Source organism: Rutilus rutilus (genome assembly GCF_951802725.1).
Source record: "Rutilus rutilus genome assembly, chromosome: 13".
Classification (NCBI taxonomy): Eukaryota; Metazoa; Chordata; class Actinopteri; order Cypriniformes; family Leuciscidae; genus Rutilus; species Rutilus rutilus.
In genome coordinates, this window is record NC_140218.1 from 28,817,249 (window position 1) to 28,831,075 (window position 13,827).

General features: G+C 36.5%; 1 protein-coding gene across 1 annotated transcript; it reads left to right on the forward strand.

The window, feature by feature from the left end:
* Positions 1–2,724: 2,724 nt before the first annotated feature.
* Positions 2,725–13,525, forward strand: ddx23 (DEAD (Asp-Glu-Ala-Asp) box polypeptide 23). Its single transcript, XM_084427614.1, has 18 exons — positions 2,725–2,753; positions 3,000–3,082; positions 3,525–3,706; positions 3,790–3,903; positions 7,521–7,608; positions 7,689–7,754; positions 7,838–7,976; positions 8,150–8,283; positions 10,084–10,196; positions 10,387–10,530; positions 10,850–11,075; positions 11,224–11,369; positions 11,463–11,640; positions 11,799–12,041; positions 12,161–12,312; positions 12,417–12,525; positions 12,618–12,792; positions 12,901–13,525. The coding sequence occupies exons 3-18, from the start codon at positions 3,525–3,527 to the stop codon at positions 13,122–13,124; spliced, it is 2,433 nt and encodes an 810-aa protein (XP_084283740.1). The 5' UTR covers positions 2,725–2,753; positions 3,000–3,082; the 3' UTR covers positions 13,125–13,525.
* Positions 13,526–13,827: the final 302 nt, after the last annotated feature.

A 13,827-nucleotide genomic window follows, 5' to 3' on the forward strand; every position in this document is an offset into this window, starting at 1 on the left:
TTTATTAAATATAGCGGCGTTCATTATAAATGATTTATCCGCACACTATTATTATTATTAAGTTGGCTTGAGAAAGCCAACTTACTGATATTGTACTTAAACTTATTATTCTTCTGAGACAAAAAATTTCTATATGTAACTCCTCCTAGAGCTTTAACTCTACATACTCCAAACTCGGCTCAGACACTCAAACTTTTCTGACTAAGTGTGCTATCTATTTTCAGACTGATCGGACTTACGGTTTTCCTAAAAATGACGATCAAAACTCGAAAAAACTCATTCAAAAACTCCCATTGACTTACATTGGGGAGTTCTAAAAAAATTCAAACCGACAAAAATTTAAATCTAAACACCTTGAAGACTAAACCAAACTGCCGTTCTATATACTATATGAGCCATTGAGACTCATTTAAACAAATAAACTCATCCATCTATCTACTTCAAACTACTTTAAACTTTAAACTATCTATCTCTTTTTAACTAATCCATCTTTCTTTCTAACTTATCCATCTTTCTTTCTAATTAATCTATCTTTCTTTCTAACTAATCCATCTTTCTTTCTTTCTTTCTTTCTTTCTAATCTATCTATCTTTCTTTCTAACTTATTCATCTTTCTTTCTCTCTAATTAATCTATCTTTCTCTCTAACTAATCCATCTTTCTTTCTTTCTTTTTCTTTCTTTCTAACTAACTAATATTTCCTTCATTCTTTCTAACTAATCTATCTTTCTTTCTTTCTTTCTTTCTAACTACTCTCTTTCTTTCTTTCTTTCTTTCTTTCTAACTAATCTTTCTTTCTAACCTTTTTATCTTTCTAACCTATCTTTCTTTCTTTCTTTCTAACTAATCTTTCCTTCATTCTTTTCTAACTGATCTTTCTTTCTTTCTTACTACTCTTTTTCTTTCTCTTTCTTTCTTTCTTTCTTTCTTTCTTTCTTTCTTTCTTTCTTTCTTTCTTTCTAACCTTTTTATCTTTCTAACCTATCTTTCTTTCTTTCTTACTAATCTTTCCTTCATTCTTTCTAACTAATCTTTCTCTTTCTTTCTTTCTTTTTCTTTCTTTCTTTCTTTCTTTCTTTCTTTCTAACTACTCTTTTTCTTTCTTTCTCTTTCTTTCTTTCTTTCTTTCTTTCTAACTTTCTTTCTAACTAACTAATCTTTCCTTCATTCTTTCTAACTAATCTTTCTCTCTTTCTTTCTTTCTAACTACTCTTTTTCTTTCTTTCTTTCTTTCTTTCTTTCTTTCTTTCTTTCTTTCTAACTAATCTTTCTTTCTAACCTTTTTATCTTTCTAACCTATCTTTCTTTCTTTCTAACTAACTAATCTTTCCTTCATTCTTTCTAACTAATCTTTTTCTTTCTTTCTTTCTTTCTTTCTTTCTTTCTTTCTTTCTTTCTTTCTTTCTTTCTTTCTTTCTTTCTTTCTTTCTAACTACTCTTTTTCTTTCTTTCTTTCTTTCTTTCTTTCTTTCTTTCTTTCTTTCTTTCTTTCTTTCTTTGTGTTAAATAATGCCAAGATCATGCTAAGAACTCTATAAAAACTCCATAGTAACCATCTGTGACAACTAACCAACCACTCAAAATACTTTAAACTACTTTTAAATACTTTAAACTTCAAACTACTTTAAACTTCAAACTACTTTAAACTTCAAACTACTTCAAACTAATTTAAACTTCAAACTAATTTAAACTTCAAACTTCTTCAAACTTTCTGGTCCGACTTTATCAAGCCAACTTAAAGTTTGTCTCGACGAACTTTCGCATCTAGTTATTATTATTATTATTTAATGTAGCTTATGTCCAGTGTTGGGGTTAACTCATTACAAGTATTAATTAAGTTACGTAGCCTAATCAGATTAGGCTACCTATTCAAGTAAAGTAACGCATTACTTTTTCAATTTACAACAAAATATCTAAGTTACTTTTTCAAATAAGTAACGCTAGTTACTTTTCCACATGTATTGACTGACAGCCCTCCCGTCCCCATGTTGAGAGAAATAAAGTGAGGAGGTGTTGTGTGCGATGTGTAAACATGATGGTTATTGTAGTTTTAAAATAAATGTGAACATGCATTTCCTTATCTCACTTGCACGAAAACATTCAGTATTGCTCAAAACGAAACCGCAAAACCTTTATAACTAGGCCTATATTAGAATTATATAATTATAATTCTCTAATATAATTGTAACTATATTAAATTAAATATACTTTATGTATTTAATCTCAGATTATTAACCAATGTCTTTGCTGCTGACCTTCAATTATCTAATTCAACCATACTAATAAGCAAAAAAGTACTTTAGATTAGATTTAGAAATAAGAGTGTTGAACTATCCTTTTTTTGTTTGTTTGAGCTGCGCCCTCTACAATACAGGCGATAATATGCATTTTCTTCAGCCTGAGGCTTATTCATTTCACTTTTGGTGTGAAAGGGCCTAAACATTTGCCAAAAATAAAACTTTTTTTTGTTGTTATTAAGAACTAAGAATTAAGAAATTAAACAAGCAAGCAGAGCCCAGGTGTAAAATGAACAACATTACATTATTTTTTACAACTGACATATTTGGACATTTAACACTTAATGTAACACGTATTTACATTAAAGATGATTGTGAAGTGAAATTCGTATTAATTTATCATAACATGATTTTGTAGGAATTGTAAACAGGCGCTAAAGAGAGTGCCTATTAAAAGGAGGCTAATTGGAGACCCCCGATTTCGAGGAGGACCCGATTCATTACCACACCGGGCCTGGTAACTTGTCTTCTGTTTCATGCCAACTTTAAAATCAGTTGTCACTGCCATAATTGTGAACATGTTAGCCTACATCATAAACTACTTTCTTACATAATTTAAAATGTAAAAAAAAAGAAAAATTGTGCCTGGTTAAACAAAATGAATAAATAATGCAAAAGCAGGATCCTCCTTTACATTATTATTATTATTATAGCAAAGCTTTTGAAAGTACTTTTTGACTACATCTCCCATAATCCATCACAGGAAGTACGTCATCTGTTGACGCCAATAATGGCGGCTTAGTGAAACGCACAGGCTTCGCAAGCGCCTTGATTTTGGTCCTTAAAGTAAGTAATTGAATACAATGTTTTCTATTTTCAATAACAGCACAGTTGAACATGTTGTTAATAACTTGGTTTTACCCGTTATAGTCTTTTCTCTGATTTCTAGAGATTTTGTTTATTGGAGGTTGCAGGCCATTGCTGTGCTCAACGCTGCGCCTTCAGTGTAGAGTTAGACGATACTATTAAAACTCCTGTGCGTTTGGTCTTCGCAAGATATATTGCACGTGTAATTATATACTTACATATTTTAGATGCGTTGTAATGACTGCACATTGCAATATGACTACAATGTGTCTAAAATTCACTAAATAATGCAAAATGTAAGCGCGATATATGCCATTTAGTCTTGTATTTACAATCAGTTTCGCTGTAGACGTCGATCAAACTTGTCTTTTAAACATGCGTCACTGCTCATCACAAGGCCTGGCTTTCCTCTTCTCTCCAGATGGCTGGTGACTCTTCTGAGAAGAAGGACCTGGAGAGCATAGGGAAGGAGCGGGAGTCCCGTAAGCGCAGTCGTTCTCGCTCCAGGGAACGGGATCGTAAGGGATCTCCCGGCAGGGAACGCAAACGGCACCGGTCCCGTGAACGCAAGCGCTCCCGCAGCAGATCCAAATCTGCAGACCGGTGTGTGGGACTATATGCTGTTCTTCTCATGTGAACGATAATGCATTTGTAATCTAACACCAACTCTTCTTCTCTGTTTTTAGAGATCGTCGTCTAAAAGACAAAGAAAGAGACAGAGAGAAGGACAGAGACAGGAACCGCAAAGACAGAGAAAGAGACAGGGACAGACGGGACAAAGACCGGTCCAAGAAATCAAGGTTTGAATCATGCTTGCCTCACAAACCTTTTCAGGGCAAACCGTAAGGATGTCAAGATGCTTGCATTGTAACTTTTTGTTATGTACTGAATAGTGTTGTTGCAAATTCTGCGGATTTTAATGTCATTTTTAATGTCAAAATGACAATTTTCACCTGAGATTTGGAGCCAAATTACAGAGTGGTAAAAATGACTTTAGAAAGATGGCATCATCATTATTTTATTTTTGCACAGAGATTGGTAGGTCTATTAGTAAAATCGGTTTACTTTAGCAATCTTTGTTGCATTGTTAACAGTGACAGTTAAAAAAAAAAAAGGGAAAAAGCTGTTCTTAAGTTTTCATGCCTGTAACTCTAAAAGTATTAATAAAGAGTAATTATAAAGAGATCTTAATATCCTTTAAGATTCTGGGCCCGTATTCATAAAGAATCTTAATGCAAAGAGTAGCTCCTAGTGACAAAATTCTAAGAATATTCTTAGAAATGTGGGCGTTTACTCTTAAAATTAAAGAAAAACTCCTAGTAAAGAAAAAAGTAATTCAGAAAGCATCTTAACCCTTAAAAGAGGTCTTAAGGTCAAAATTGTTAGGAGCACGGACGAGGACTTTTAAGAGGCTTAAGAGTTTCTTTAGCAGAGGAGAAAATGGTAGAAAGATGAAGAGGGAGAAGAAATGTGTTGCAGACAATGGATGACAGTGAGTTAATAAGACGCTATAGATTAGATCGTGCAGGGACCATGTTTGTGACTGATCTTTTTAGAGACACGCTAATATCTCCGACACAGCGCAGAAATGCCATAGCGCCTGAAATGAAAGTAATCACTACATTACGATATTTGGCAACTGGGAAAATTCCATGTTTGATACATTAAAACCAACATTCAAACCACCGCTTAAATAGACATGCCAGCAATCAGTGTAACTGGAAAGAGTGGAACAATTTTTATCATTCTAAGCAATCAAATACCTTATAGGAAATCAACAGCATGGTAAATAAAAAAAGGATTTATATACACATATATAATGTGTGTGTGTGTGTGTGTGTGAGAGAACGATCAAATAGGAAAAATTACGCATGTAAGTTCAAAGTGGAGGCTTAGAATAGACCCTATACTTAAAATCACTTTTTTTTTTTCTTCTTGGACAACCAACCAATCACAGTCTTCAAAAGATTGTGTCATACATAGCAACGGGGTCAACCCCGCCTCCTCACTAAGATAAAAGTTTTTGTATTTTCCTTACTCAGAGTTGCTCTCAGATCGGTCCCGAATCGCTCTTAAGCTAAGACTCCTACATAAAAGTTTTTAAGCTAAATTAAGAGTTTTCTGAGAGGATTCTTAGAATCTTTATGAATACGGGCCCTGGTTCATAACAAACATTTATTTTGGTATCTTCATTTTAAAGGCCCTATATGGTTCAATCCCAGAGATATGGAGATCTTAAAGGGATAGTTCACCCAAAAATGAAAATTAGCCCATGATTTACTCACTCTCATCCTAGGTCTATATGACATTCTTCTTTCAGACGAATACAATCAGAGTTATATTGAAAAATGTCCTGGCTCTTCCAAGCTTTATAATGGGAGTGAATGGGCACTATTTTTTGAAGTCCATACAATTGCATCATATCCATCATGAAAGTGTCCCAAATGGCTCCGAGGGGTTAATAAAGGACTTCTGAGGCGAAACGATGCATTATTTTCAGAAAAATGTCCATATTTAAAACTTTATCGACTAAAATAATTAGCTTCTGGCAGACGGTTGTAAGCATCAATTAGAGGTGTGCGATACCCCGATCTGCTTTTGAAGAAATATCCTGTCAAAAAACAGCCTGTCAAACAGCACCTGGTTACTGGACGAAGTTATCTTTAGAGTCTCATTGCGCTAATACTGTCAAATACACACAAGGTTTACATAAACAGAGTTTGTTATGTCTAAAGTAAAAGCAAACATTTGAGAGAAAATCTGGTGCGTTTGTTATATTCGTGTATATTAGATGCGTCACGTGCCAGTCTTAAAGTGACAGTAGCCTAATAGTAAACATGCTGCTGCTTGTCCTTAAAGGGATAGTTCACCAAAAAATGTCAATTCTGTCATTATTTACTCACTCTAATGTTGTTCCAAACCTGTATTTCTTTCTTGTGCTGGATACAAAAGAAGATATTTTGAAGAATGTGGCTAACCAAACAGTTGCTGGTCCCCATTGACTTCCATAGGAGAAAAAACAATACACTGGGGACCAGCAACTGTTTGGTTAGCCCACATTCTTCAAAATAACTTTTTTCAACGGAAGAAAGAAACTTATTCGGGTTTAAACCAACTTGAGAGAGTAAATTATGACAATTTTCATTTTGGGGGAACTATCCTTTTAATGTTAATAAAACAAAACACAAAGAGGAAATCACTTTAACAGTAGCTTTAATAAGAATCAATGTATAATTTATACAGTGAAGTCTATGTAGTGTTTTAATTTCATATTTGTTCATTTAATTACGTTCTTCAATGCTACTGTTAAATACACCTACTGTATCTGAAAAAAATAAAGCACTGTTTATTTCAGTTCTATATTAAGTTGTGTAATGTGTATCTTTGTTCTTAATAACAAAGAAAATGACAGATTTTTATCTTCGCCACTTTGGCCTAAATGTCTGCCATTCTTTTTTATTTTATATTTTGTTACCTAAAGCTTTGTTTTTAAAATAGGGACATTAGTTTGACACCAGTAATGTAATGCTCAGTCACTTGCAAAATAGTAAAACCAACTTAAAAATAATTGTGATAAAAAATCGTGATATGATATTTTTGCCATATCACCCACCCCAGCATCGAATTACCGTGAAGGCCTATTATTCACCAGGTTTTTGCCCTCTGTTCTTCTTCACTGATGAAGTCTTGCCTTGCTTTGTTTACAATGTCATAATAATAACAATTGGGAATGAATTAATTGGGAAATAAGAATTACGATAACTATAATGAGAGAGTTCTAAAAGTCATTTTAAATTTAAATAGCAGAGTCCACATCACAACTATAACAGTAACGGCACAAAGACACAATATAGTTGGAATCACTTTCAGAACAATTTTTTTCCAGCTGATAAATGATAAAAACATTGACAGCCAATCAGAATCCATTCTGCTTTAAAGAGCTTGAGCATTTAAAGTGGCAGACGCCTGCAGCGTTGAGTTAACAAGCGTTATCGTTCGCTGGTGTGGACCCTAATATAGTTATCGTAATTGTTCTCTGGATAGTTATTGCTCTTGCTCTTAAAGTTTAAAGTTACAGATGCTCTTATTAAACCTTTTTTGGACGTCTGAAAAGTCGCTCATTTCACACATGGCTTGTACTAAACACTGCTGAAAACCACTTATACTGCACTGTAAAACAAACTAGAGAATATAAACAACAAAAAGATGAATAAAACAATAGCAATATTTGTTTGTTTTTTCATTGTAGCCTACACAAATTATCATCAACCCCTATAATAATGGGTGTTCACATTATGGTTGGGTGTCCAACCCCTGTATGGATATGCATACAATGTTTAGATATTTTAAATATTAAAATAAATAATGTAAATATTTCACTACTTGGTTATAAAGTGTTTGCTTTTTTTCCTCTCAGGAGCACTTCTCCGAAATCCAAGGATTTGAAAATAAGGAGGGATGTGAAAAAAGAGGAAGATGAGGAAGATGAGAAGAAGAAAAAGAAGGTGCCCTATTAGAAGACATTTCAAGTTTGAAAGTTGCATATTGTGTACTTTTCTGACTTCTGCAATCTGCCTGGTTTCAGGTGCAGCCCCTCTCTCTTGAAGAGCTGCTTGCAAAGAAGAAAGCTGAAGAAGAGGCAGAGGCTAAGGTGAAGAGATTTTAGATATTTATGCAAATTAGTGAACTCATTTTTTTTGTTTTGTTTTTCCTAAACACATCCTCCTGTTACAGCCCAAGTTCTTGTCCAAAGCGGAGCGAGAAGCCGAAGCCATCAAACGGAGAGAGCAGCAGACAGAGGAACGCCGCAGACAGGTGGAGGATGAGAGGAAGAAAAGAAGAGTATTTCAGGACATTGGCAGAAAGATGCTAGGTGAGAGGCTAGAAAGAATAATAGCATCTGTTGAAACATGCTTATACTTTTAATATTGGAGTTTTGTAGCTTTTAGTCTGTCTATTAGCTTTAAAGGCCATCTATATGCTAATGCGCTCCTGAATGTTGACTTTGTCATTTATTTTCATCATCTTGCTTAATCTAACTTGCAGAGGATCCTCAGGAGCGTGAACGGCGGGAAAGAAGGGAGCGGATGGAAAGGGAGAACAATGGGAATGATGAGGATGATGGACGGCAGAAGATTAGAGAAGAAAAAGACAAAGGAAAAGAGCTGCAGGCCATTAAGGTGACGAGCTCTACACTGTCCTCACGCATTCAGCTGGAGAAAAACAAACCAGTCTTTTAGATCATTTTCTTGGTTGAGAGTAATCTTAAAAGCTAATTAGATCAAAACTAGGGCTGACGATTTAACTAATTAATTAGGAATGGGGAAAAAATAACGTGTTAAAATTAATGCATTTAACACACCCACCCCAGACCTACTTATTTCATCTTACAGTTCATACAGTTGATTGGTGAGGAACATGAAGAAGAGCATAAGATTACAGAGTCTATTGAATGCAGTTAGAAAGACCCTAAAGTTCAAGATATCAGGGCAAAAATGCCCGTTTGAGTTTTTGTCTCATATTTATATCATGATATAGTTAAGCAATATCACATGAGTGCTGTTTTTGTCCCGAATTGTACAAGTGCAAATGTGATATTGATTTTATACAACAGTTCAATAAATAAATAACTTAATATTGGGTTATATTTTAGACACAATAATTTTCTGCTTTTGCTTAATTTTGCCAAACAAAGTATTACCTACAAAGCCAGAGCAGAACTGTTGTTTCTGAGCAAAAGTTTTGAGCGAATCAATTGGGTGAACCAATGATTCAATGGCCCATTCATAAAGAAAGCCATATACTTCAGTCCTGAATGAATCAGCCATTTGAAGACATCGAATGAATGAATGACTCACTCGTTTAGACATTTAGCACTACCTACTGGTAGGTTTAGTTTTTTATTTAGAGTATAATTTCTTTTCTTTTTTTTTCTTAATAAAAATCCCATTAAATGTGTAGTTCGCCCAAAAATGAAAATTCTGTCACAAAAGTTTATGTAATAAATTCAATGTTGAATCAAATCAAATATTTCTTTTTTTCTAAAGCTACTTTTTGCAATGTCTATTTGATGGGTTTTTTTTTTTTTTCATCTAACACAATAATGATTTTAAATGATCTTTTGGGGGTAATCACTCAGCCACATTTGATGTGTAATGAGCCATATCGTGTAATTAATTTGATAAGATTGACAGCCCTAATTTATACATACTAGTTAAAATATAATATATTTGTGTATTTTGGGTAAAAATGTGGAAATACTAGATTAGACAATTTTTACTGTGGCAATTACATAAACAGATACAGAGTCACCTTGACTGGCAATTAGCAGAATGTGTCCATTAGAAAAAGAGTTAAGATTAAAGGTTGTATCAGCGATTTCAGGCCCAAACATAAATGATCACATTCATCTAATCTTTCCTAACGATCCGCTAGCTGCCCGTCCCATAAGCATGCCGTCAAAAAAACGCGTCTCTGTGGGCAGCCTAGGCTCTGAGATCTGCACACAAAAACAGTTTGTTTCACCACCACTCAAAACCAAAATAAATAGTGTTCCAACCAATCACCGACAGGGGTGGGTATTGTGAGGTTTTGCGCTCGTGCACGGCTGCCTATGACGGCTGCACGCGAAAACCTCACAACACCCTCCCCCTGTCGGTTTTTTGACGCCATGCTTATGGGGCGGGCAGCTAGCGGATCGCTAGGAAAGATTAGATGAATGTGATCATTTATGTTTGGGCCTGAAATCGCTGATACAACCTTTAAGTAAACTCTTACTAAATATGCCTTTGGGAATAAGTAAAGCAAATGTTGGCCTCAGAAAAATCTATGAAATTAATTTGCAAATGTTTAGAGAAGTTTATGCTATCAGAATATCATCTTTCCAAGTATTTTCCTCCGTCCCTGCTGTGCATTGAAGTGCATTAGGTGGTAATGTCTCTTTTTGATGAATGTTGAACCAGTACTTATTTTCTCTTTAGGAGCGTTATCTTGGCGGGATGAAGAAACGGCGGCGTACACGTCATCTGAATGACAGGAAGTTTGTCTTTGAGTGGGATGCGTCTGAAGACACATCAACCGACTACAATCCAATGTGAGCATGCCATGAGACACTTCAAATAATTGCACATAATAACTTTTCACATAAGTCCAGATTATTTTATATATTTTACTGCATTGCATTTGGTCATGACCATTCTACATAGGTCACCCATTTTACATATTTCTGTAGTATATGTGAGAGAGGAGCACAATAACACAGGTTTGACCGTTTATGTGATTAGCTATAAAGAAAAGCATCAAGTTCAGCTGTACGGCCGAGGCTTCATCGCCGGCATCGACCTCAAGCAGCAGAAGAGGGACCAGTCTCGATTCTACGGAGACCTGATGGAGAAGAGACGAACCCTTGAAGAGAAGGAGCAAGAGGAGTAAGATTCATACACTACTTCATATTAGAATGATATCTGAAGGATCATGTGACACTGAAGACTGGCGTAATGATGCTTAAAATTCAGCTTTTACATCACAGGAGTAAATTACATTTGAAAATATATTAAAATAGACAACAGTTATGTTCAATTGTAATAATATTTCACAAAATTGCTGTTATTTTATTAAAAAACACCCAATGACAGGGTTGTAACTGACACAAGGGAGGGCTAATGCTTCTGTTGTGGAAAATGGAAATTATCACAATCAAATGCTCACAGTTTTAATGGATATGCTATTCATTTATGTATTTCACAGAGTGAGGCTGAAGAAGGTGCGAAAGAAGGAGGCCAAGCAGCGCTGGGATGACCGACACTGGTCTCAGAAGAAGCTGGATGAGATGACGGACAGAGACTGGAGAATTTTCAGAGAGGACTACAGCATCACCACCAAAGGAGGGAAGATCCCCAACCCCATCCGCAACTGGAAGGAGTATTTACTGCCTCCACACATTCTGGAGGTCATCGAAAAGTGTGGCTATAAGGTCAGTGTGTTTCTGTTTGCTGTGTTTCCAAATTCTTATTGTTATGCAAATGTTTAAAAATGCTCGTTACATTTGGCATCCATCCATCCGTGTAAGTGTGTTTTGTATATATTAAAAATGTTTTCTTTAAATGTTCATTCTTCATCAGGATCCTACACCTATCCAGAGGCAGGCCATTCCTATTGGTCTACAGAACCGTGACATCATTGGTGTGGCTGAGACTGGTAGCGGTAAAACTGCCGCCTTCCTCATTCCCTTGTTGGTCTGGATCACTACTCTGCCTAAGATTGACAGGTGAGCTCACTTTTCTCTGTCACACTTTTATATGCCGACACATGTTCTGAGGAATCGGATAAAATGTTGGAAACTCTGTGTGTTTCACGGTAGGATTGAGGACTCTGATCAGGGACCATATGCCGTAATTCTGGCCCCGACTCGTGAGCTGGCACAGCAGATCGAGGAGGAGACCATTAAATTCGGCAAACCACTGGGGATCCGGACAGTAGCCGTGATCGGTGGAATATCCAGAGAGGATCAAGGGTTCAAACTCAGGATGGGTTGTGAGGTGAGAGAAAAAGACCTTCCAATAACCAATTGTTATTAATTCAAATGATTCATAGTTATATTTAGTGATACTGAAATAACACTGATCAATGTCTATATTCGTAATAGATAACCTCATTGTAGTTGTAGATCTGATGTGTTTTGCTTCCTCATTCTCAGATCGTCATAGCCACACCTGGTCGTTTGATCGACGTGTTGGAAAACCGATACCTCGTCCTGAGCAGGTGCACGTATGTGGTACTGGATGAAGCCGACAGAATGATTGACATGGGTTTTGAACCCGACGTCCAGAAGATTCTAGAGTACATTCCTGTGACTAACCAGAAGCCTGACACAGATGATGCCGAGGACCCCGAAAAAATGATGCAGAACTTTTTGGAGGGCAAACACAAATACAGACAGGTAACAGATACTGAGTCATGGATTATGAAATGAAGTCACAATTTCTATAGCTTTCTTGATTTCCTTTTTTCCCCACCTTTAATTTCTTTTTATTGCACGTCCTCTCTCGTGTTTTTCAGACGGTCATGTTTACGGCCACTATGCCTCCTGCAGTGGAGCGTTTGGCCAGAAGTTACCTCCGACGGCCTGCGGTGGTGTACATCGGCTCTGCAGGCAAACCTCACGAGAGAGTGGAGCAGAAGGTCATCCTCATGTCCGAGGGTGAAAAGAGGTCAGAGCGCGCACACGTTAACTGTAACCCCTCGTATTCAAGTGGAAGTTGTCATCAGAAATGTACTAAACCTTTTGTTCCAAATGTTCTTGTGTGCTAAACAGGAAGAAGCTGCTGGAAGTTTTGGGAAGTGGCTTCGAGCCGCCCATCATCATCTTCGTTAACCAAAAGAAGGGTTGTGATGTGCTGGCTAAGTCTCTGGAGAAGATGGGAGTGAGTACACGGTGTTTATTACTGTCTGTAAGTCTTTATAGAAATAACTTGCAGTCAGTAACTCTCGACCTTTCTTTTCCTCTGTTCTGCAGTACAATGCTTGTACACTTCATGGTGGTAAAGGTCAGGAACAGAGAGAGTTCGCCCTGTCCAACCTGAAGGCCGGAGCTAAGGACATCCTGGTGGCCACAGATGTGGCAGGCAGAGGTATCGACATCCACGACGTCTCCATGGTCCTCAACTACGACATGGCCAAGAACATTGAGGGTGAGTCCAACATAATTTCTGTCACTTTATCCATTAAACCTTTTCCCCTTTAGAACTGTCGTTTCTCTCGTTTCCATTTTGATTAATCTTTAACTTGGCCTTTCTCAGACTATATCCATCGTATTGGCCGAACGGGTCGTGCTGGAAAGAGTGGTATGGCGATGACCTTCCTGACCAAAGAAGACTCTACTGTGTTCTACGACCTGAAACAAGCCATCTTGGAAAGCCCCGTGTCCACCTGCCCTCCCGAGCTGGCCAATCACCCAGAAGCCCAGCACAAGCCCGGCACTATCCTCACCAAGAAGAGGAGAGAGGAGACCATCTTTGCCTGAGCTGGACCACTTACATATGTTGTTGTTTTTCTCTTGTGCATCTTGTGACTGCTGTTTCTTCTCACCAGATTTTTCATAAGAGACACCCAGTAAAACATGGGATCATAAATCACAGTTTTCTGACATATAAATCAGTGAGTGTAGAACTCTGTAATAAAACTGCAGTAGAGAGAAATCATCCCTTGACACCATCAGATGGACAGTTGGTAAAACGTAAAATTGTTGAACAGCACACCTCTTTTGTTTTTTACACATTACGTGTGATTGTGTTTGTGATTTTTAAATTGTGTAAAAATACCGATTCATTAATGCATTTGTAGATACCCCATTTCAGTCAGAGGATGATTAAAATTGTTCATTCGTTGCTATGGATTGATAATAAAGTCCATAAGACTGAAAAATGTGTTGTTTGAAGTTTTTGAATATATTTTTCTGGCTTGATAACAGATTAATTGAAATCAGTAATGATAATCTAACATCCAGTTACTTAAGTTACATTGCCATAAAAAAGTAACTTTACTTTTTTTAATAGATTTCACAAGCCAACATCTTCCATCTTAACTCCTTCCTCAGTCCATATGAGCCTCTTTCCAAATATGTTCGTTCCAGGTACACTGATCACGCATCACCTTAAGAACCACTCTTTCTTTATTTCTGAAACCAGGAAAATGCCCACTATACCAACTATTCCCTGAATAAAAAG

What these genes read in the sequence shown, in the direction of transcription:
- ddx23 (XM_084427614.1), top strand. Translation starts at nt 3,525, where the DNA reads ATGGCTGGTGACTCTTCTGAGAAGAAGGACCTGGAGAGCATAGGGAAG. An exon ending in TCAACCGACTACAATCCAAT is followed by an intron (nt 10,197 to 10,386) that starts GTGAGCATGCCA and finishes TTATGTGATTAG; the next exon opens with CTATAAAGAAAAGCATCAAG. An exon ending in GCAAACACAAATACAGACAG is followed by an intron (nt 12,042 to 12,160) that starts GTAACAGATACT and finishes CGTGTTTTTCAG; the next exon opens with ACGGTCATGTTTACGGCCAC.